Source organism: Podarcis raffonei, chromosome 6 (assembly GCF_027172205.1).
Source record: "Podarcis raffonei isolate rPodRaf1 chromosome 6, rPodRaf1.pri, whole genome shotgun sequence".
NCBI classification, from domain to species: domain Eukaryota; kingdom Metazoa; phylum Chordata; class Lepidosauria; order Squamata; family Lacertidae; genus Podarcis; species Podarcis raffonei.
In genome coordinates, this window is record NC_070607.1 from 99,452,791 (window position 1) to 99,476,967 (window position 24,177).

At 56.7% G+C, this 24,177-nt stretch overlaps 1 protein-coding gene across 3 annotated transcripts in view; it reads left to right on the plus strand.

Annotated features, from left to right (window-relative positions):
* SLC12A5 (solute carrier family 12 member 5) overlaps positions 1–24,177 on the plus strand; it is a 111,146-nt gene that overhangs the window by 17,945 nt on the left and 69,024 nt on the right. Inside the window, exon 1 of one of the 3 annotated variants that reach the window (XM_053394808.1) lies at positions 15,333–15,754. The exons of the other annotated variants lie outside the window; for them this stretch is intronic. Coding sequence (XP_053250783.1) covers positions 15,703–15,754 — 52 coding nt within the window. The 5' untranslated portion in view covers positions 15,333–15,702. Of the gene's footprint in view, positions 1–15,332; positions 15,755–24,177 lie in introns of those variants that run through there. 3 annotated transcript variants of the gene reach the window in all.

A 24,177-nucleotide genomic window follows, 5' to 3' on the forward strand; every position in this document is an offset into this window, starting at 1 on the left:
GATACAGAATCAACTGTTTCTCCTTCCCATCAGCACTCAATTCCTGGGGAGACTTGAAACCTAGGTAAAGGGGTAAAGGGACCCCTGACCATTAGGTCCAGTCGTGGCCGACTCTGGGGTTGCGGCGCTCATCTCGCTTTACTGGCCAAGGGAGCCGGTGTACAGCTTCTGGGTCATGTGGCCAGCATGACTAAGCCGCTTCTGGCGAGCCAGAGCAGCACACGGAAACGCCGTTTACCTTCCTGCCGGAGCGGTACCTATTTATCTACTTGCACTTTGATGTGCTTTCAAACTGCTAGGTTGGCAGGAGCAGGGACTGAGCAACGGGAGCTCACCCCGTTGCGGGGATTCGAACTGCTGACCTTCTGATTGGCAAGTCCTAGGCTCTGTGGTTTAACCCACAGCACCAATGGCATCCCACTTGAAACCTACATAGCCCCTAATAGCCTTGTTTGAATAGCTGCCCCCCCCATGTAACTTTCTCATGTTAAAGACTCTTGCCAGGTGGAAGGGTGGGGGAACATGGCCTCCCCACAGCCGTTACAAAACAAATGCGCTCTTCCCCCAAAGGTCAACTCGTCCAACCCGCCCCCCCCGCCAGAATCACAGCTAATGTATTTGCTCTTCTTCATTTAACCTGAATAACTTGAAACCTCCTGTGTTATTTTCTGACATTTCGATTGGCCCAATAAATGAGCATTGCCATGATACGGGTTTGGGGATTTTCCTGATGGGAGACTGCAGCTCCCTTCATGTTTTGTGTGGCTTGGGGATGGCGATGGTTTGTAGGGTCCCTGAAATTTTCAAGAACAGGAGTCCTTGTGGCGAAGGACTGCTCTCCTGTTGCCCTCAGGCAATCTAGAACGTGTGGACATCCAATGAGTGCTGGAACACTCAGGACGGAGGAAGGAAAGTCCTTCTCCACACAGCGCATCATTAAACTGTGGAACTCACTTCCACAGGAGGCCACCAACCTGAATGGCTTTCAAAGAAATTTAGAGGAGTTTGTGGAGGAGGAGAGAGGGGGCTGTTGATGTCTACAAAAAGGAAGGGGGCTCTTGCACTCGGATCCTGCCCCCTGAATTCCCAGAGGCATCCGGCTGGCCATTGTGAGTACAGGTGCTGGATGGGCCATTGGCCTGATCCAGACTTTATAGCTCCTCCAAGGTTTCATGCTCTCCTGAATCCTGACCCCATCTCCACCCCCTGCCCCCTGACCTGCAGCGCCAGCAAAGTGCTCCCTCTGAGTCCACACGCTGCATCTTCCTTCCCAGTGATGCTTTTTGGAGTGCCTGCAGCCCCAGAGGCTGAACTCAGCGCACTGCACTTAGCTGTGCCCAGAATTAGTGCTGCTTGGTTTGGGGCTGGGTGGAGAGGCTCCAGACCTAACCCTCTCTCCCTCTCTCTCTCTCTTTTTTCAAAATTTTTTATTCATTTTATAACACAAATAAAAAACACAAACAGAAAAGACAAACAATACAAACAAATTCTTGTCATATCCTTATATTTCTAAACATCGTTAAGTGGGCTTCCCCAAGTCCCACCTATCTGATTTTCATTTTACTTCATCTTTAGCAGTTTACATATACAGTGGTACCTCGGGGTACATACACTTCAGGTAACATACGCTTCAGGTTACATATGCTTCAGGTTACACACTCCGCTAACCCAGAAGTAGTGCTTCAGGTTAAGAACTTTGCTTCAGGATGAGAACAGATATCGTGCTCTGGCGGTGCGGCAGCAGCAGGAGGCCCCATTAGCTAAAGTGGTGCTTCAGGTTAAGAACAGTTTTAGGTTAAGAACGGACCTCCGGAACGAATTAAGTACTTAACCTGAGGTACCACTGTATCATAATTTCTAACCATCTCCCCCCCCCACATTTACTTTAACCATAAAAAACTTCACATTTTATCACTTATAAAATACACTATCTTCTAACCCTACCACCTATATCTACTTCCAAAGCTATTCTTAGATTTAAATATTAACATTTTTTCAAATGTTCCTTAAACTTCTTCCAATCTTCTTCCACCGTCTCTTCTCTCTGGTCTCGGAGTCTCCCGGTCAGTTCGGCAAGTTCCATATAGTTCATCATCTTCATCTGCTTAACTCTCTGCGGACTGGACTTGGGTCTGAGTGCCCAGCCAGATGCTCCTCCCTCCCTCCCTCCCTCTTTCAACTTGAAGCTGGACCAAAGAGACCCCACAGCAGCCCACTCTGCCCTCCATGCTGGCCTGGAATCGGGAGACTGGAAGGGACCCCAGAGGCATCTAGTCCACCCTCACGCAAGGCAGGGGTTGAGATACTGAAGCCCAGGGCTCCCCATCGCCAGCCCCTGAAAAGAGGGCTTTGCGAGGCTCTGACGGGGGGGCAGAAGCAGCCCCCAGGCTTTGCCGAAGCCCCCTTCTCACCTCGGACCCGGCTTTGCTGGGACCCTCCCTCAGCACCTGCCTCCTTCCTTCCTGGGACCCCCCTCCCCTCCCATGCCCACGCACAGTTAGGGGGCGTCTGCCTGGGGGCTGAGGCTCGCGGGGGAAGAGCGGGAGGCAGCTGCATGCCCCACTTCTCCCCGCCCCCTCCCTGCCCGGGGGAGACTCCAAGATCCGACGCGTTTCTTAAAATAAACCCTGAATTAGATCGCCACTCGGAGCGGCACAGTTGCCATGGCAACGCCAGTCTTGGCTGAGCGGCGGCAGCGGGATCTGGAGGGGCACCCGGGTGGCAGGTGCTGCCACAGGGCAGGTCCAGGGGCCCCCAGCCCACCTCATTCCCTGCCACCCACTGCCTCGGGGGACCCTGCCGGCCCGTGTGAGCACACCTCTGAGTGGGCTCTCCACAAGCATCTCCCTCTCCCCAAAGGCAAACGGGGAGACTGGGGTCCCCCGAGTGCCTCCTGCTGCCATTCACAAACGGAGCCCTGAGGCACCTGGGATGATGGAGGGGGCATGGAAAGGGTGTCTTAAGAGCCCCAGGACCATCTGGCCCAGCCTCCTGTTCTCACAGGGGCCAAGCAGATGCCTCTTGCAGGAAACCCGCATGCAGGATCCGAGCGCAAGAGCAACTCTCCCCTCCTGCAATTCCCAGAGCAGAGGCACCCTGGCCAGGGGCCATCAATAGGCCTCTCCTCCTCCGTGAATTTGTCCATCAATCTGCCTCCTGTGGGAGTGAGTTCCACAGTCTAACTGTGGGACGCAGTGCGTGTGAGTGTGAGGAACCCAGACACGCAGGCCAAGGGGCACGTCCCCCCCCCCCGCCTTGAATGCCAACCCACAGCTGCTCCAGCGGCTGTAGCTTGACATTTCTGGACCACAGTATAGATCAGTGCTGCTGTGTGTATCCCTCTGCCGTCTCCACGGCAACCAGCTGCTTAAGGAGGCCCTCTAGTTTCCACGGCAACCATGCTGCCTGTCTTCCCTCTCTTCTTCTGCTTGATGGATTTCACAAGCGATATTTTGGGGAGAGGAGGAGGGAGAGGAGGGAGAGAAGAGCTTTAAGTCCAGGAGGTGTGGGGCAGGGGGGAGGACAGCCCCCTGTCCGTTTGGGGGACCTTCCTTCTGCTCCTGAGGGGGGCAGGTTTTGCGGGTGTAGGCAGCTGCCTTCTCCTGACTCTGACCATTGGCCCATCGTGCTCAAGACTGCCTGCACTGGCCGGCAGCAAGAGTCCAGGCAAGGGACTCTCATTCGAACCCTGGCCAGAGAAGGAACTGAAGCTGAGGCCCTGTCTCTGAGCCGCTGCCCTGTCCCCGCTCGGCCTGAGAAGGGATCTCCCCTTGGTTCTGTGGGCATGTGGGTGGGCACAGCTGCAAGGTCAGCCACTCCTGCCTCTGGTGCCCAGTTCCAAATGCCCCCCGCCTGACCTGCCCAATGCAAACATCCCTCATTTCAGGCAAGGCCCAGTTCAAGAAGCCCCTCTGCCCAGAAACAGAGTTTCTCCCCAGGACCCTCCCTTTGCAGAAATGAACCCCTTGGCTGCCAGGAGGTGAGATGCGTAGTAGTAGTAGTAGTAATTTATATCTAAAATTATTCCGGGGGGCTCCCAACAAGAATAGTAAAAACAATACAATATCAAACACAGAAAACTTCCCTGAAGAGGGCTGCATTCAGATGAAAACGACCATGGGCTTCAAATCTTAGTGAGGACCCTGCAGGTGGGGAGGCCGGCTGGCTCAGGGGGCAAATTCTGACTGCCATGAAAAGCAGACCTGTCCGGGGGGGGGGGCAGGGGAAACAAGGAATGGGAGCAGCGCTCTGTGCTATTCAGTGAGTGGTGCCGGGTGAGGACGATGTCTGTTTGGAAACCCTTCTCCAGCGCCGAAATAATGGGCCTTCAACTGGGCCTGCTCTGTTGGGGGGGGGGCTGCAGAGCGTCTCCAGCAAGACCTTCCTGAACGCCCCATTTTGTCCCTCCCTCAGGCCCCACACTTGCTTTGCTAAGGGGTGTGATCGAAAACCTGTTGTAGCAATGATAAAGAAGGAGGGCATGAGAAGATTGCCTCCTTCTCCTTTCACCAGGAAGCCCCAAAGCTCCTGTGTTAGTGACATATGGTGAGCCTGCTGGATCAGGCCCATCTAGGCCAGGATCTTGTTCTCACAGTGGCTGAACAGTTGCCTGTGGGAAGCCAGCCAGCAGAATCCGGGTACCAGAGCCCTCCATCGCCGCCGCCTCCTCCTCTTCCTCCATCTCCATTTGTCCAATCCTCTTTTAAAGCCATCAGAGTCACTGCCTCCTGCAGAAGTGAGTTCCAAAGCTGAACTATGCATTGCGTGAAGAAGGACTTCTTCTCATCTTTTGTCTATATGTAATAATACTAATAATACTAATAATAATACTACTAATAATACTAATAATAATAATAATAATAATAATAATAATAATAATAATTTATTTATATCCCGCCCTTCCCGGTTCAGGGAACCATGGCTCAGGGCGGCTAACAACACATTTAAAACACTTAATTGATGCAACAAAAAACAGCATAAAATATGGTATCAAACATGAATAACAATAAATTCAGAATTCAAAAATCAATTTGGGGGGGAAATCCATCCAATAAACATTAGATGATCACCAGGGCTAGCTGGCTAAATTAGTCTTATTTGGGCCAGCGAGGAGACCAGGGGAGAATTAGCTGTGGGATCCCAGAGCGGGTAATCTTCACAAAAAAGGGGAGAGGGAGGGAAGGAAGGGAAATAAAAGATCAGGATAGGTTCAAATTGAAAGCCAGGCGGAATAGCTCTGTCTTACAGGCCCTGCGGAAGGAGGTTAAATCCTGCAGGGCCCTGGTCTCCTGGGACAGAGCATTCCACCAGGTCGGAGCCATTTAGCATTCTCTTTCTTTGTTTCCCTCGCCCTGGTGCCCGTGGACTTCTGTGACTGGGAGGCAACCCCAGCTGACTGCGGAGTGTCTTGCCAATAATAAATGTGCCCTCTCAACATTGGTAGCCCTGCAGGACACAGGAGAGGCCCAAGGCAAGAAGGTGGAGTGGCTGGCTGGCCGGCCGGCTGGCGTGTGGGCAGGGGACTCTGGTCTCCATCAGCAGAGCTGTCCTTCAGGCGGCAGCCTGGGCTCCTTGCTGTGCCCCCGGGAGGCGGCCTGCCTCTTCCTGCTTGGCTCTCCGGCTCACGGAGCTGTGAAGTGTGAGGCGGCACCTCGGATGAAGTGTGAGCAGGAGCCTGACTGTGGCATGGGCATGTGTGTGTGTGTGTCCGCAGGAGGCAGTGGAGACAGAGTGGCAGCTCGGCCAGCCCAGCTGCCTGGCAAGGAGCCTAAGCAGGCGGGCGGCTGGCTCTGCTGGAGCAGGAACTGCCTCAGCCCAGCCATGCCTTTCCCCACTGGGAGAAAGGCCTCCCTTCCCGGGGATTTGGAGCAATGCAGCAGCGAGGTGGCAGCACTGGGCTTGGCTCAGGAGCAGGAGCAGGAGCAAAGGTCTGGTGCTGCCTGGCCCCAGAAATTTCAGGATTGGGGCACCTTCCTGGAGGAGGAGAGGGCTGTGCTCAGCCCCAGAAGTTTCAGGATGGAGGCATCTGGTTGGGCACTGTGAGAACAGGATGCTGGGCCACATGGGCCGAATCCAGCAGCCTCATCTGAGGTTCCTCAGTGTCCCAGGGCTCACAATTTGTGCCAATGAGGACTCTCTGAGGAGGCTGGTGCTGTTGTGGCTCACTAGGAATATGAAACAAAATTTAAAAATTCCTTCCAGAGACCAACTAAGTTAGTTCTGGGTATGAGCTTTCGTGTGCATGCACACTTCTTCAGATACACTGAAACAGAAGTCACCAGACCCTTATATGTAGTGAGAGGGTGGGGAGGGGTATTACTCAGAAGGGGGGTGGGAATGGGTGACTGGCTGAGAGGTGTGGTAAACCTGTTGATGACTGTTAAGGACTGCAGTTGGTCTTACAGGAAAAGGCAAGGGGTGAGATGGCTAAAAATAGCTTTATCATGTATAATGAGATAAGAATCCAATGTCTGTATTCAGACCAGGTCTCTCCATGGTAATAAGTTGCAATTCAGCAAAATCTCATTCCAGTCTATTTCTGAAATTCTTTTCTGAAGTATCTGAAGAAGTGTGCATGCGCAGGAAAGGATTAAATGTGAAGGGGAGGATTAAATGTGAAGGGGAGAACCATGTGTGGCAGGTGGGATAGAAATGCAGTAAGTAAAGCAATAACAAATATATAAAAGGGCAGCGGGAACATGACAGCAGAGGCTTCTCCCTGGCGGCAAAGGGGGCTGGACTGGATGACCCTTCTGGGTCCCTTCCTACTCTACGATTCTATTCCGTTTTGGTGGCTAACTTATCTGGCCCTGCAGTGACCAAGGCCCTGAGAGTGGGCAGTGTGTTCAAATTCTGCCCACTCCCCCCCAAACATCACCCCCGCCCTGCTCAGCTTGTCTCCTCCGGTGCCAAGGCAAGAAGGAGCAGAGGTGTCAGGCTGTTGTGAGAGAGCTGCCAGGGTGCCAGCCTGAGCCTGGCGAGGTCCCTCCTGGCCTAGAGAGCTGGGGCCAGGCCTGGCTCCAGGAGAACTGCTGCTGCCCCCCCCAGCGGCCGAGGAGTCAAGCTGTGGGGTGCAGAGAGGGAGTGTGGAGGGGGGCACAGCGGATGCCCTTGCCAAGGGGACTTGCAGTCAAAGCTCCTGCTCATCCGTGTGGCAGCATTTCCTGCCCCAAACGCCCTGCGCTTGCGGCGCAGAGGATGCCAGGACCATCCATCTCAAGTGTGAGCTGCAAATTAGCCTGCCACCCCAAAAACCGGCCCAAGGCGCTCTCTGCAGTCGCACAAACAAATGTGACTTGTCCTCAGGTGGCCCACGTGCCATGACTCGGGCAGCCTGTGAAGAACACACAAAGCGACTTGAGTGAATTCTCTCTCTCTCTCTCCACCTTCGCCAACATCCCCCAGCCTTTTGTTGCTGAGACTGTGGAGTTTGGGAGGGACAAGATCTGCTGGTATCTTCTCTGGCTGTCCCTAAGAGAGGAAAGCGCTGGGGCAGAGCTAGGCCAGCCCACGCTGCCGTCTCCTTCTCTCCCTCCCCTCCAGGATCAGGGCCATTGGTCTCTCCCCACCCCCATGATTACGATTTGGAAGCATGAGCTGTGCGGATGTTGAGAGAGAGCCTTGGCGATTCCTTGTTGTTGGAGAACCCAAGTCAGCCCACACTGTCCTCCTGGAACTCTGGCTGCTTCCTCAGGTCGTCCTCCTCTCTGGGACTGACTCATGCTGCTTCCCAGGAGGCGCCCCAGGATGCTCAGGAGAGGCCTGGTGCTGCGGAGATCAAGCAGGATAACAGAATCATGGAGCTGTAGACTTGGAAGGTACACACACCAAGGACCATCTAGTCCAGCCCCCTGCAATGCAGGAATCTTGGCTCAAGCATCCCTGATAGATGACCATCCAACCTCTGCTTGGAAACCTCCAAGGAAGGAAAGCCCAACACCTCCTTAGGAATCATAATAATTTATTATTTATACCCCGCCCATCCGGATGGTTTTCCCCAGCCACTCTGGGCGGCTTCCAACAGAATATTAAGATACAATAGTTTTTAAACATTAAAAGCTTCCCTAAAGAGGGCTGCCTTCAGATGTCTTCGAAAAGTCTGATAGTAGTTGTTCTCTTTGACATCTGGTGGGAGGGCGTTCCACTGGGTGGGTGCCACCACCGAGAAGGCCCTCTGCCTGGTTCCCTGTAACTTGGCTTCTCGCATTGAGGGAACCGCCAGAAGGCCCTTGGCACTGGACCTCAGTGTCCAAGGCAGAATGATGGGAAGCCCATTCCACTGCTGAACAGCTCTCAGCACCAGAAAGTTCTTCCTAATGTTTCGTTGGCGTCTCCTTTCTTGTCATTTGAATCCATTAAGAACGTAAGAGGTGGGGCATCAGGCCAATGGGGACCCCTCTCTTCCAGCATCCTGTTCTCACAGGGGCCAAGCAGGTACCCCAAAGGGAAACCCACAAGCAGGATCTGAGCACCAGAGCAGCCCTCTCCCCTCCTGAGGTTTCCAGCCTCTGGGATTCAGAAGCGCTGCTGCCTTTGAGCATGGAGGCAGAGCAGAGCCATTGTGGCCCTTAGTCATTGACAGGCCTCTCCACAAATTTGTCCAACCCCCTTTTAAAGCCAGCTAGGTTTATGGCCATCCTTGCTTCCTGTGGCCATGAGTTCCATAGTTTAACTGTGCCCTGTGTGAAGTCCTGAGCCCCTAAATCTATTCCTCCCCTGACTGGGACCACTTGGCAGTCAGCTCAACGCCAACAAACAGAAGCTCCTCTCATACATCGAGTTGTGGAAGTCCCGACCGCAAGAACTGGCAGTGTCTGACTGGCTTGGCTAGTTTGGGGAAAGGCAGTTGCATTCATGAAAGGCAGGTTTATCAGTGGCTATTAGCCCTGACACGACACGAAACCTCTGCTCAGAGGCCACCTGCCTCGGACCGCCAGGTGTGTGGGCCCAGAGGATAAGCCTTTCAAGGGCCGATGGAGAGAGAGATAGCTCAAGGAAAATGTTCCACTCCGTGCCAGGGATTATTAGGAAGCAGACTGAAAATATGACGGCCAGTGCCGTGAGAACTCTCTGCAAATCTATGGCGCGGCTGCATCTGGAATGCGGTGGATGGTCCCAGTTGCCTCACCTCAGAAAGGATGCTGTGAAGCTGGGAAAGGTGCAGAAAAGGGCAGCTGAAATGATGAAGGAACGGGAAGCCCTTCTTCCACAGGGAAAGGTTGTGGACTCTTAAGGTTGCGGGGGGCAGGGGAGAGGTGACTAAAGGAGAGTAGGACCGAGACTGATAAAATTATGCATGCTGGGGAGACCATGAAACTGGCTGGCGGAAGATGCAGGGCAGGCAAAAGGATTTACTTCTCCGCTACCCAGCCCACGGGCAGCTTGTAGAACTTGCTTTAGCAGGGCTCTGTTTTGTTGTTCTTGAGAGCATCAGAAGAGCAACTGCTGGATCAGGCCAATGTCCCACCTGGTCCAGTATCCTGTTCCCACAGTGGCCAACCAGGTGCCTCTTTTGGGAAGCCAGCCAGCAGGATTCGCACCCAGGAGCACTCCACGCCCCCCCCCCAGTGATTTCCAGGAGGCATTTCCTGCCTCTGACTTTCTCACAGCTGACATCCATTATCCCCCATGGATTTGTGTAATCCATGGAGGATGAATCTGTCGGTGGCTATTAGCCATCTAGTCTAGCATCCTTCTCCCATGGAGGACAACCAGAACATGGGAAGCCCAAAAGGAAGACGTGAGAACCAGAGTGTGGTCCTTCTTGGGATCCCCAGGAACAGGCATTTGGAGCTATCCTGCCTCTCTTCCTGGAAGGAGAACTCAGCCATTGTGCCTACAGCAGAAGCCACAGAGAGAGGTGCTCAACATGAATTTGTCCCCCTTTAAAGCTCTCCAAACCATCGCTTCCTCTTGTGGGAGTGAATGTCATAGTTTGCTCTGTATGAATAGATTCCTGCATTGCAGGGGTTGGGCTAGATGACCCTGGGGATCCCTTCCCACTTTTATGATTCTGTGAAGAAGGCGTTTCTGCTACTGGTCCCGAACCTTCCAACGTTCACCTTCATTGGATAATAATTTGGCATCCTCAGCGAACCTTGCCGCCTCACTAACGACATCTGTCTCCAGATAATTTAAGAGCGAGTTTCAATGCCCAGGTCCCAAGACATATCATTGGTGGGAGACTCCATTGTCTACCCCTCCCCCCAATTGGGAGAATGGTCCATTTATTTCTGCTTTTTAACCGGCTGCTGATCTGTACACAGTGAGATGGCAGGAACGGGGCACAGCTGCTCCAGCTGTTGTGGACTCAAACTCGCTGCAACTTATCCCTCCCCCTCTAGGGAAGGGGCAGCAGCCCACAGTTTTGGGAAACTGGAAGCAACAGAGCCCCCCCCCTGCTATCTCGAAAGCTGCTACTGCACTCGAGAACCTCTGCGCTTGAGTCACGGCTGTGAAACCTCCTTGGATGCTTTTGTCAATTGCCTTCATCAAAACCTTTTTGAAATTCCATGTAAACAATGGACATAATGCATGGAGACAGTGGGCCTGACACTCAAACTTCTGCACATCCCACGAAGAAGCTGAATGTTGGGAGATTCAGGACAGATAACAGAACCTCTATGCAGCGCATAGCCAAACTGCGGAAATCCCTTCCCCAGGAGGCAGCAGTGGTCACTAACTTAGGCTAAAGAGGATTAGACAAATTCACTGAGGGTGATAAGTCTACTAGGATGATGGCCCTGCTCTGCCTCCACAGTTGGAGGCAGTAAGTGCTTCCGAAGGCCAGCTTCTGGAGTCGCCTTGTGTTTGAATCCTGCTTGCGGTTTCCTTTTGGGCACCTGGTTGGCCCCTGTGAGAAGAGGCTGCTGGGCTCTTCTCATGTTCTTATGTGGAGCCTCAATGTTCAGGTGCAGTATATCTCTGAGTTCTAGAAACTGCCCCCCCCCGCAAACTACAGGGAGGAGCCTCCACCTTGTGAGGCTCAAAGAAGCCTCTGGCTGGCAGCTCTTGGGAAAGAAGGCTGGACCAGGTGAAGCCTCCTCTGGTCTCCTGATCTCTCTGCTGTTTGACCCAGAGATCAAATCTAGCAGCTGTATTGCCCTTTTCCATTGGAGCTATAGCTGGTGCCAAGCATTATGTTGGGGGGGGGCAGGCTCCATAAGAAAGGGCTGCCCCCCCCCACAGTTCTCTCCCCCTTACACACACACCGCCAGCCTGAAAGGGCCCCTCTGCTCCTCTGAATCCCTGCTTGGGGTGGCCATCTCTAGGGCTTGTGCCGTCTCAGTCATCTTGCAGTTATATCACCCTCACATTTCCCTGTCCTTTCTCTGCCAGGCGTGCGCACACACACACACACTGGCAGCCCTGTGCATTGTGAGGTGCAAAATAGGTGTGATGATATCATTTATCAGAGCAGCCTGCCTTGCTGGTGGAGGAGAGGAGCGAATGTCACCAAACTCTTCATTAGGCAGGCGGCCCAGAGGGGGAGCTGGTCCTCACCGCCGCACGATGAACCACACAGTTGAGGGAAGACATGGCTTGCTGGACTCCCAGCCACAGAGCAGCCAGTCGCCTTCGCAGGTGCTCACAGGTTGTGGCTCAGCAGGACATCGGGCTGAGACATGTGTCCCAAACCATGCAGCCACAGTGGCCAATGCAGACCCCACTCTCTCCTGCAGAAAAAAGTGGTCCCATTGTGGTTGATTATCCAGCAGATGTTGTGGTGGGAAGTAGCCTAAGTGACTCTCAGGGGCCTACGGAGGGCAGGTGATCAGTCATGAAAACCAGTTGGTGGGAGGGGAGGGGAGACTTGTGTTCGAATCCTGATTGCGAGTGTCCCTTTGGCGCATCTGGTTGGCCACTGTGAGAACAGGGTGCTGGAGCAGATGGGCCATTGGCCTGATCCAGCAAAGCCACCATGTGCAGAGGCAGGATATCTGACTACCAGGGACTGGGGACAGCAAGAAAAAAGGACTCTCTCTCTCTCTCTCTCTCTCTCTCTCTCTCTCTCTCTCTCACACACACACACACACCTGGTTCTGAGCCACTCAGACAGCATCTGGCTGGCAGCTGCTGGGAAATGGTGGACTGGTTAGATTTTGGTTCTGGACTTTGGGCAGCTCTTGTAGGGTTAGTCTGAAAGATGGTGGCTGATGATGCAGAAACCTGTCCTGTCAGCACTCATAGTAGAGAGAAATGTGTTCACGGGAAGGGAGGGGGAGCGTAGCAATGGAGGGTCAGGATCCTGGCTGGTTGCAACAGGGCAGGCCAGCTGCTGCTTCTGGAACATTTGCCTGGGAGGAGAGCTGGTCATATTTAACTCGGAGTGGGCCAGATCCAGGCCACTTGGCCATTGTGGGCAAGGATGCCTGAATAAAATAAAATAAAAAATAGTTAACACTAGTCATAAACAATTCTAGCGCCTCCATGTTCATTGTGCTTTGACTATATTATCTTTGTAATACAATTGGTCTGTAAGGCACTAGAATTACCCTCATATTTTAGGGGTGGGGTCTGAGGCCATTTGGAATGTGACTTCAAGGCACACAGATGAATATGGAACCCAGTCCTAAGGGACTCCCCCTTGCTTCCTTGTGGCTCCCCGCTTCTGGCTTTCCCACCCCGTATGATGTCCTCGCCCAGCTCCCATTTGCTCCAGGCCCCCTCCTGCCTCAGGCTCAGCACCGAGGGGGTGGGGGGAGAAACCGAGCAGCCTCCTTGGGAGCCCCGCACTCTGGGGCGGAGGAGGCCCCCAGCTGCCCACTCTGTGCCAGCAGTGACGGAGGCTCTTGAAATGGAGCCATAATCCTGGGATTAGAGGATTAGCATCTTTTCACGTGCTCCCCCCTCCCCCCCGCCGCCTCCACTTTTGCTGCCTGTGCCCGGGCCACCTCCAGAAATAAATAGACTGCTAGCTAGCAGATTCCTTCCTCAGGGACAGGGAGGGAGCCACTTCTGCCTTTGGCTCTGGGTGCAAAAGGGTGTTTGGGGGCTCGCAGCAGCCTTCCTCCACCCCCCTCTTGCCAAGGCCCCATCTGTGTGGCTTTGAAGGCTCCTGCAGGTCCACAGGTAGATTGCATATAGATGCCCAGGTGGGGCAGAATGGAGAGGGGGGTAGGAGTCCCCCCCCCTTCACACCCTCCAACAATCCTGAGACTCCTTGTGGTTGGACAGGAACATCTCTAACACTTCCTTTATTCCTCTGGGTTTTCAGAAACCAGCTTTCACACAGCACCTTTGCAAAAATATGCATTGCATTCTTTGCTGCCAGCTTCTGAAGGGCTCTGCCTGCAGCCTGAACTCTTGCCCAAGGACAGGGCAGCCTGTGCAAGCCCAGCAGCGTGTGCTCCCTCACCTATTGTGAATTCCCTTCCCTTTTTGACGCCCAGAGAGAAGAACCACCGGGCATAAGGAATCAGCGGTGTTGCGGTGCCACCCTCTGCAGCTCCAAGTGGGTGCCTCTTGTGGCGGGGGTGTCCCCGGACCTCAGTGCCGGCACCTGCCCGCTTTTCCCCCTGGACGGATGCAGCAGAGCCCCCTGGAGCCAGGGAATAGGGAGCCCTGGCCGTGCCGCAGGGCGAGGGGGAGAGGAGGGGGCGGGAATGCAGAGCAGCTGGCCAAGGCCCAGGAGGAAGCAAACAATTAATTACAGCCGTCAAGGAGTAATGAGTGCCAGCGTCTGCCATGATCCGTGCTGGGATCAGGCGCCCTCCTCCCTCCCTCCCTCCCCCCTCCCGCTGCCAGGACTCACCCACATGAACTCCAGCTGCCCACGGTGTGAAGCGTCTCTGGCTGGGGAGGCGGCTCCCTGCCTCGGCCCCACCCCTCTCTTTCACACACACACACGAACCCCCAACTTTCCTTTCGGCATCTCCGCAAGCCTGGCGCGTAGGCTCCGCCTGGGCTCCTAAGGGGATCCTCGGGGATCAAGGCAGGGGCCCAGAACTAGTCCAGCACCCTGGACAGGGGCAAAACCCGGCCGAGTCAAAAGACCCAGTTTGGCACACGCATTTGTGCGCTCACACACAGGCTGGGAGCCTCAGTGGTGCCCCACTGGAGGCTTCACTCAGGGCAAAAAAACCTGCCCCCCTGCTCCCCAGCTATGGCACTGATCCTGGGGGAGGTTTTTTTTCCCGGCAACGTTTTTCACTTTACTCTGGTTTGCATGGAATTGCCCTTGCCACTTGACTGCCCATTCACTCCGTTTGGGGAGGGCCTTTTGGAGCTCCTCCCAATCCCTTTTTGTTGTTGTTGTGATCCTGAACAATTTAGTGCCATTGGCAAACTTGGCCCCCTCGCTGCCCAAGCCTAACTCTGGGTCGTTCACCAGGAAGTTAAAGAGCGCGGTTAAAAATACGCAATAGCTGGAACTTGCTCCCGCAGGAGGCAGTGGCAGCCACAAAACCCAGGTGGCTTTAAGTGGATTGGGCAAATTCATGGAGAAATGGAGGGCTGCTGGCGGCTCCTAGCTACTCTGGCTCTGCCTTGCCCTCGACAGCTGGAGACCCTAACCAAAGGAGGGGAGAGGGTTCGGGCGCTTGGATCCTGCTTGGGGATTTCCTACAACCGGCATCTGTTGGGTCACTGTGAGAACAGGGCGCTGGGGTACAGGGGCCCCTGGCCTGGTCCAGCAGGCTTTTCTGATGGCCTTATGAATGATGTGCCGCCTTTGGGGCTCAGTCCCCATCAAGGCCCAGGCAGGAGAGAGCAGCGTGACCTGAGCGTCCTGGGCTGTGCCTGGCTGGCCGTGTGTCCCCCAAGCCAACTCCCTCTGCTCTTCTTCCCAGCGGCTTATGAGGAACCCTCTCGAGGGCTCCTTACAGTGTGACCTATCACCACCCAGGGCTTTGTGAAGGGAAGGGGAGCATTCTTGACTGGCCACCATGAGGATGTTTCTGGGGCCAAGGCAAGGGGGGCTAGCCGTATCAGCTTGGTCTGGGGCGAACTATACATTTGGCACGGGCGACACTTCTTTCTACCTTCTCATCCTCTGAGGAATGATTTTGGGCACGAGGGAGGTCTGTGCGAGTGGGTGGCTGGCTTCCCTGAAGCCCCTTCCACTTCTAGGCCCTTCCCGCTTTGCACCGTGACCTGCGGTTCAAACTGCTTGCCTGCATTCCCACGAGCCAAATGTCTTGCGAACCAGGGGTTGTCGCTGCCCCATCTCTCAGGAAAGGCGGACACGTGCGCGTGGCTGAGGGGTGGGGGGCGTACAGTTGGGTAAACATTACCTTCCTTCCCCCAAAAAACTTATCTCCGGTGCTGGGTTGCTGATGCGGGGGTGGGGGTGGGAGCGGAGGAAGAGGAGGAGGAGGCGGCATCCGCGCAGGCGGATTGCGCGGGGGGGAGCCGCAGTGCCAGCCCCCGAGATGCCCTAATTCCTCCGCCGCCGACTCAGATCTGCGCTGCCCTCGGAGGTGGCGAGCAGTTCGGCGGACGCTCCTGGCCCCTCCTCTCCCAGCTCGCTTACACCTCGGCGCCCCCCCGCCTCAGCTCATCCACCGCCCCCCCTCCGCTCGCCCGCCTGACGGAGAAGATGCCTTTTGAATACACGATGAACTGAAAGGGGGCTGAGCGGCAGCAGCGGCGGCGGCGGCAGCGGAGAAGGGAAAGGCTCTGCTCCGCACTGCAGCGGCGCGCGAGGCAGGCGCGGGGAGCCCAGGCAAGCGAGGCTCGGACGAGGCAGCCCCGGCGGGCGCCATGCTGAACAACCTGACGGACTGCGAGGACGGCGACGGGGGCGCCAGCCAAGGTAAGGGGCCACGGGGGGGGGGCTGGCTTCTCCAGCCTGGAGGCAGCCCTCGGAGGCCTCGCCTCGGCGGGGTCCCGCTTCGGGGCAGGGCCGGCAGGATCGCGCGCCCCTTCTTGAGCGCTGCCTGCGCCGGGTAACGGCGGTTCTCCTGCTCGGCGGAGGAGCCCCGGCAGCTGCGCAGCGCCCGCTCTCTCTCGCCGGGCCCGGAGCCCCAGCCGCGCGCAGGAATGCGCCGCCGCCGCCGCCGCTGTCCAGGGTGCTGGAATGCGGGCGCCGTCCAGCCTGGCCGAGCGCCGCGCTCCGCCAACCCTCCGCCTGTGTGCGTGTCTGTTGGGGGGGGGGTGGCAACTCTCTCGGGAGACATTTTGGTGAGGTGGGAAGCAGGCAGCGGGGGGCAGCCGGAGGTCCGTGGGGGTGCAAGTCTTGTCTCTCTGCGAAGGCAGCTTTCCCACCCCCACCCCAGGATGCCGCGGCCACATGCAACGCCTGGGCGCCCCGGGACAGCCTCCCCTTGGCTCGGCTCGGCTGGCCTGGCCCGAGCCCCAGCGAGCGAGCTCCCACCCGGGGCCGGGCGCCAGGAGGAGACCCTCGGCAAAGTGTCCCGCCGCCTCCCCCCCCCCGTCCCGCCTGCCCGCCTCTGTCCGCGGTGCTGAAGTTTCCCTGCGGGCTGCGCGGGACTCGCTCTTGCGCAAGGGACGGGACTGTGGGGGAAGGAGAGAGAGGGGAGCAGCGCCCCCACTTCGCAGGCCTGAGCCGAGGGGGGCCCTTGGTTCTGCCTGCCAGGAGCCTGCGCCGCTGTAGATCCCGAGGATGCTGGGGCTGCGTTGTTCGCGGGTGGGGGCTGTTTATTCCCTGCCTTCCGCTTTGGTGACGGCTCCTGTACTGCAGGCTCAATGCAGCGCCAGCACAGACGCGCCACTTTGGAAGCAGAGCGTTTGGACCGAGCCCCCTTGCTGCGCACCCCTCCTCCCACGACCCCCTGTGCCCACCCTCTGGCTCTGGCACGGGCAGTGGCCTCATGCGGATCCCAGGGCGCCCCAAGTCTTCAGATGGGGTGTTTGGGGTTGTTTTTTTGTTGTTGCTCGCAAAGCAGGAAGCTGGTGAGGCTGAGAGTGAGATGAAGACGCAGCTTCCTGCCCATTGGCAGAGCCTGGGCACAGTGCGGAGTTATGGTCTGCAGGTATCTGCATGGGAGTGTGCCAGGATGGCATAAGCCAAAGCAGATACCAGCTGACTGGCGGGGTGGGGGTGGGGGGGAGAGCTCCATCCCTCTGTCCCACTTTCCTCCTTGCAATCAGGTTCTGGTTACTGCCTCCCTCTGCCCCCCTCCCACTCTGCTCCGCAACCCGCCCCCCATCCCTCAAGGAGTGGAAGGTGCTGACTGCAGTGTAGGGCTGGCTGCAGCAGGGGTTAGGGGGCAGAGACTGCTGCAGGAGCCTGGCAGCTGCTGCTGCGTGGCATGTCTGTGTGTCAGGGAGGGGGAAGGTTAAAACGCAGACGCCTCCTTGCCTGTCACTGTTCATTTGGGCTGGCCGTGGCTCCGGGCCGTTGCTGGTGTGCAGACCTCCCATTTCAAGGGCAGCTCTGAGAGGCTGGCACAGCCACCCCGAGAGGCCCTGTTTTGGCCACATCTCCGAGCCAGGCCGGCGTCGCCACTCTTGGCCAAGCGGGCGCTTGCTTGGAGGACGCTGCACAAGGGGCCTGCCCCATGTATGGGCTGGCCCCCAGCCGCTGTGCGCCAATGAAGGGCTCGCTGCAGGACCCTTTCCGTAGTGACACCCGGGGCTGATCCCAGTGCTGTGCTCCAGCGCTTGACCCAGCGTGGTCTAAATGGCAAAGCGTAATGACTTTCCCAGAAGGCGCCTGGCGGCTGTCAGCTGTCGGCAAGTTGGAAGCCCTGTGCATGACAGCTCCCTTGTGCGAGGTGGAGGAGGGGAACCACAGAAGTTGTGCCCACAGTTGCTGTTTGCAGTGCAGGCCAGTGGGGATCCCTGCAAGATTTGAACTCTGAACCCAGTAGCAAAAGATAATGGATACCCAGAGCCGGCTTACGGGGTGTGGACTTGTGTGTTTGTAGGAGCGTTGCTGAAGCAGTGTGCACTTCATGAACTGTGCCCCCAGCTTTGCAGTGGAGCTTGGGGCGCATCTCTTGGATCCCACAACACAGTTGCTTCCATTCTTCTTGCAAAGGTCTGCCCCTCCCCCTGTAGGGGTCAGGATAGTCAGGGGGTCCCAGACATGCAGGTGGCAAAAGTATCCTCGGCACCTTGAGATGCACCTACAGTGGGAAAGGGAAGAGAAGTAATGGATGAATCTAAATTATGGAGACAGCAGTAATAATCAACCTTACGAGGCTCTTGTCAGGATCACAGCAGAGAGGAAGTGAGAGAACCATGCTGGACACCCTGAAGTGCAATCACTATGTAGGCTGCTGCTGTTGAGGGGCGCCTCCTTCTTGAGAATTTGGGGTGGAACTGGTGGGAAAACTCCTCTGTGAGCCTTTAGCCCATGACATCACCTCTCCCACTCCTGCAGGGAGGGATCAGTGGGAAGTGGGTCTGGGGCCACGGGGGGGGGGGTGTTGCGCCAAACGGCTTGCTGAGCTTCAGGTGGAGGTGTGGCTTGCTGAGAGGGCTTCTCTGCAAAGGGGGCCTTGAGGCTCCCCTTCTGCTCTTGGTCCAGAGGCCCCCCTTGTGGAGGACAGGGGCCGCAGGGACACAGAGGAAGCAGAGAACTTCCAAGGAGCCTTTGGCTGACTGGTGGGGCAAGAGGACAAAGCAGAAAGGCCTCCTTGGGCAGAAGAAGCGGTGGGGGTTTTGGGGAGGGGGTGGTGGTACTGAGGCAGCACTCGGCTAAAACACTCGTGGGCGACAGATGACTGATGTGGCGCTTGCAGTCGGAGCCAGAGCTCCGCTCTTCACATCCCTCCAACATTGTGCATCTCCTCGGGGGGTTCTGAAAGGATGCGCTGAGCCGATTTTCAGAATGAACCAATGAATTAAAAGGGCCACCAGAAAGCCACAGCCAGGCAGGCCCCCCTACCTATGCACTTTGCAAAGTAGTTCATCACCCCTCCATCTTCCTCAGAAGCTGCCTTCTTGTGCTGAGCCTCCTGTTCCTTGGGGGGTGGGGGGGCATGCAGGTCAGTTGTAGTTAAGAGCCCAGTCCATCCAGCAGGAGCCCCCAGCACCAGTCCCCCCAGTATCCACCCCATGGTCTCAGGGGGAGTTCTGGGCTGAGGGCCAACACTGCCAGGGACCTGCCACTTGATGGCAAGGCTCAACTGGGTGCCTTGCTACACGTCCCAGGAGGTGGGCTGTGCCCCCAATGGGTGGCCAGAAACTGCCTCCCCTCAACTGGCATAAGGGCCGTTTGCTCCGCAATTCCACGCCCAGCTTGGCTGGCTCTTGGAGGTGGGAGGCAAAGCTTTTCCCCAGGGCCTAAATACTAGGAATAATGTTTCTGATGTTAAGAACCTTCCAGCTGTGGAACAGACGACCCAGGAAGATGGTGGACTCTCCTTCATTGGAGGCTTTTAAGGTGGGTGGTCGTTCACCAGGGATTCTCCAGCTGCAATTCCTACATTGCAGGGGGTTGGACTAGATGACCCCCGGGGGTCCCTTCCAATTCTAAGATGGATGCATGGTTCTGAGCAGCAGCAGCATTTTGCAAAGTGCGTGAGGGAATGAGAGATGGAGTGAAAGGCAGGATGTCCCACTCCTTGTGCAGGTGGGGAGGAGGAAGCTGCCATGGGGCCTGGCAGGGAGCTGGGGGGCCGGGGGGGGTAGGTCTGCAGCACCAGCAGCAGCGTGGAATGAGGAGCCTGCTGGGGACTTGGCTGGCTGCTGGCAGGAAGCAACGAGTGTGGCTGGGTCCTCCTGCAGCCCCTCTCCCCAGAAGCCTCCCCTTTGCTTCTCTTCCGAGTCACAGAAGGGAGGCAAGGGCGACCTGAGAAGGTGGTCAGTGTGGGGAAAGTGAAAGTCCTTTGGCTGACCAGGGGAAGAGGGGGAATTTCTGGCTGGGGGCTTTTGTGGGCCTTTCCCCCATCTGCTAACACGGAATCTAATGGGTGACACCACCAGGACGCTTCCAGGCTTTGCCCAATGGGACCACTCTGCCCTGGCCACTGGAAGGGCCACGTGTTCCAGCCTCCTTGCTGGGGCTTTGGCCAATAACCCTCCCCCATCTAGAGTGGCTGAACCAGGAGTTGGGGAGGGTGACCAGAGCATGCTGTGCATTTCATTGGTATTGAAATCCAACACCATGAAGGGCCCCCCTGCCCCCGGATGACAGTCCAATGAACAGGGGCAATGTGTTGATTAAAAGTGGGGTTCACCTTAACTTTAGGTGCTGCTGCTGCTTGATCACCCTGGTTGTGACCTGCTGGGCTTTTGCTGTGCTGGTTTGAAGTTGCTTTGAGTTGCTCTGGGCAAAATAAAGGGACTAACAAATTCAAGAAATTATATTAAACAAGAAGAAAAACAACAACATAAGGACGCCAGAAGAACCTGATGGATCAGGCCAAAGAGGACCCCTCTAGTCCAGCCTCCTGTTCTCACAGGGGCCGACCAGGTGCCTGTGGGAACCCACAAGCAGTCCTCCCCTGCATTTCCTGCCTCCACCTGTCTAGTGTTCCCTGACCGCCCTCTCCTCCTCTAATCCTGTCTCCCGTTGGCCAAGCTGGGAGCACCTGCACCTCCCACCCCTCTCGCTTGCCCCTCCAAGGCATTTTGCCACCTGAGGCCAAGGAGACGATGGCCCCCCTGCCAAGGACAGAAGTCAGCCAGGCTGGGAGTGGGCTCCCCCTTCCATTCTGGTGACAGGGCAGCACCGGGGGCAGCAGGCAGGCTGAATGGGTGCCAGGCGGTTCTGCTCCCCAATTACTGCTGCTGCTGCCTCCTCTTATCTGAGGCCACCTGAGGCTGCTGCCTCACTTTGCCTAATGGTGCGGCCGGGCCTGTATGCTTCATTGAATGCACCCCTGCCAAAAAGATTTGGGAGACCATACCATTTCGGGGGGGGGGGGGAGCAGAAGCCTCTTGTTGCTGCCTCCCTGTGCAACTTCCTGTCTCCCTCCTCCCTCCCTGCTTTGGCTTGAGGATTATCTGATCTTCGCACTGGGGCTGTTGTTTCCCTGCCAGCGATCCAGCCGCCAGCCTTGCCAGCCACCGCAGAAAATTAAAAGGCCGGTTCATGTTGAGTGATCCCTGGGGAGGGTGGGAGGGAGGCAGGCAGCGCTGAGCATGAATCAAAGAGACGGCGCACTTGCTTGCTTGCTTGCTGAGGAGGAGGAGGAGGAGGGCTGGCTGTGCTGTGGCCTCGCCACAGTCACCTGGGTGAAACGCTTTCCCCTCCGGAAACACTCCTACCCCTTGGGGGCCCCTCTGCCTGGACCCCTTCCTTCCTCATCACACGCAGCCCTTGCTCTGAGCCACCTCTGACCCCCATGGCAGAATGTGGGGTGCAGCCCTGTAAGGATCCCCGGCTGCCCAAACCCACAGGCCCCACAACCCCAGCCTTTGGGAGAAAGGTTTGTGCTTTTAGGAGGCTGCAGCGGCTGCTCACATTCTCCAATGCCCCCCTTGCCCTCTAGACCACTGGACTGGAAGACCTCACCCCAGGGGGGAGAGAAAGCGTCTGGCTATGCAGGAGAAGGACCCAAGGGCCCCACTTGGGGAGAAGACTGAGCCTGCTGAAGCCCAGACCTGCGCACCACCCCCTACCCTGTGCCCCTTTGCTAGGCTCCTTACTCTGCCCCCCAGCCCAGTCCTCCCAGAAAAGGGGCCTTTCTGCTCCCCTCCAGTGGGCTCTCTCCCCCCCACCGCCATCCCTGCAGATCACAAGCAGCGTGCGGTGCTGGGATGTTGGAGAAAGCGTCAGCCCCTCTGCGGCAAAATGCTCTCTGGACGAAGCCAGAAGCCATCCATCACTCAGGACCCCACTGCGAACGGCGCTTAACTCCTTACGGCCCGGAGATGCATTGGGGGCTCCCGGAGCCTGACCCAGAGGCCCCTCATCCCAATCTATGCCCCCTTCATGCCCCAAACTCCCTTTATGGGAAGATCAATGCTCCGTGGAGAGGAGGCCAGACTTGTCTCCTCCTCCATAGCCCTGCTCCACAGCTATGCGCGTTTATGTGTGGGCAAGGGCTGGGGGAGGCCCAGTGTGCTGGAAGCCCCCACCTGGGGAGAAAGCAAGGCCCCTCCAGGCACCCATGGCCATGGGGGGGTGGGTAAACTGTGTGGCAAGGGGGATGTGAAGGCGCCAGGGCATGTGTGGGCACGCACCTGGGGGCAGAGGTGATGAGCAGGATCCATTCAGCTGCCCAAGCAACCCCAGGGAGACCTACTCCATAGAGCCTGGGCTCCAAGCCCCTCCAGGCAGCAGGTGATTCAGCCAAGGAACCGGAACAGACAAATCCCCGGAGGAGGAGAGGGCTGTCGATGGCTCCCGGCCACAGTGGCTGTGCTCTGCCTGCACCCTTGGAAGCAGCGACGCTTCTGAACGCCACTGGCTGGAAACCGCAGGAGGGAGAGCTGCTCTTGTGCTTGGCTACCGGGAGACCAGGCTGCCGCACTGGAGGGGCCCCTTGGGCTCCGTCCCAAAGGCTGCTCTGATGTTCCTGTGCTCCTAGCGCAGCTTGCGCTTTTCTGGGCTCTGAATCCATTTCAGGCAGAGTTGCAGTGCTGCCTGTCTCTCCCAGAGCAGAGATGACAAGTGTGGGGGAGGGCCTTCAGAAAGACAGTTTGGGAACAGGGTGTGTGTGTGTGTGTGACGCTCAGGAACCGGGGGAAGGAATCTGCTCCCTTGCACCCAATTTAGCAGCTCGCACGCAGCCTTGAGAATCCCATCCTCTGTTTCGAAAGGGCAACAAGTTTCTTGATTGCCAATGTGGGGAAGGTGTTATTGTCTCCTTGAACACCCCGGCCCCCAATTGAAGGAGCTGCATAACCCACACTCCACAGGACGGTGAAAAAGAGTCACCAGGAATGCAGAGCCAAAGGGAGCCAGAATCCGTGCCCAACAGGGACAAGGCAAGTGCTTTTTGGAGTGCAAGGCACTGTGACAGCCAGCAATCCTCTTAAGATGTCTGCACATTTCCCTGTTATGCGTAAGATTTTTTAGAATGATCTCAGCTCCTGAAGCTTGCGTGCCTAGACCCTTCCTGGCTGCCAATGAGAGGCCTTGGGCACACTTTCCAGGCGGCTGTGTGGGCAGCCTGAGTGGTGCCTCAGCCCTTCCAGGGGCATCTCCCTCACTAGCCGGCCTGGAGAAGGAGGAGCTGGACGCTTCTGAGTAGCAGAGTGGGGCAGGGGGGTCCCTGGGCAGAGCTTGGTTTCCTTTTCCCGTGGAGGGAGAGCAGGCAGCCTTCATCAGCCCTGGCAAGAGGAGGGGAGACCAAGTGCCAGGGGCCATAGCTGAGCCTGATCCCATTGAGCTGTGGGTTTCCTTTAGGATTACGGAACTGATGTCGCCGCATGCCACTTTTAAACAGCCAATTCCCCTCCCTGTGAAGAGGGACTGGTCATTAGGCCACTCGGGAATTGTAGCTCTGTGAGGCGGGCAGGGGGAGACAGGGGCCACCTCACAGCTCTCTGCACCCTTGACAAACTACAGCTCCCAGGATTCTTTGAGGGAAGCTGTGGCCTTTTTATGATGCTGCTGCTTTGAGCGCCTAGTGCAGGTGGGGCCTCAGGCATCCTGCACCCCCCAATCTTCTGTCTCCGCCAGGGGGTGGCATCGACCCCTTTCCCCTCATGCTTGACTGGTGTCCTCCTCCCCACTGAGGACAGGATGGGAAGCAGCGGTTTGAACCTCAGGAAGGCAGATTTAGGGTCAATGTTCAGAAGAGCAGGCCAGCTCACGGCCGGAACAAGCTGCCTGCAGCAATCTGTGCATTCTCCCTGCGTGGAAGTTTTCAAGGAAAGGACAGGAAGGGATCCTAGGAGCACCTTGCCTAGAAGGAATCCTACTCTAGGGCAAGCAGTTTGGGGGGGTTTATTTTTCACATTTCACAGAATCCCAAATCATAGAACCATAGAGGTTGGATGGGGTCCCGAGGGTCATCTAGTCCAGCCCCCTGCTGAGCACCAGGTTGGGGCAGACTGGAGTAGATGCTCCCTGAGGGTCTCTTGTGTGAGCGTCTTCAGCCGTGAGTCAGACGAATGCATGCACCTTTGGATTACTCTTGTAGAACTGGGGTGGACTTCACATCACTGTGGGGGGGGGGGTGAGGGCTGGGGGGGGGGTCATCTGCTAAGGATGCAATGGGGCTTCCCCCCCGCTACCTTGGGCTTCTGGGGAGCCAGAACAGCATGAGGCTTAGCACTACGTTGAAGTCTTCCCAATAGGGCTACTGAACAATGGGTTGCTTGCTTCCATTCAGACGAACTCACCTGTGTTTCCAGGTGTGTGTGGGGGGG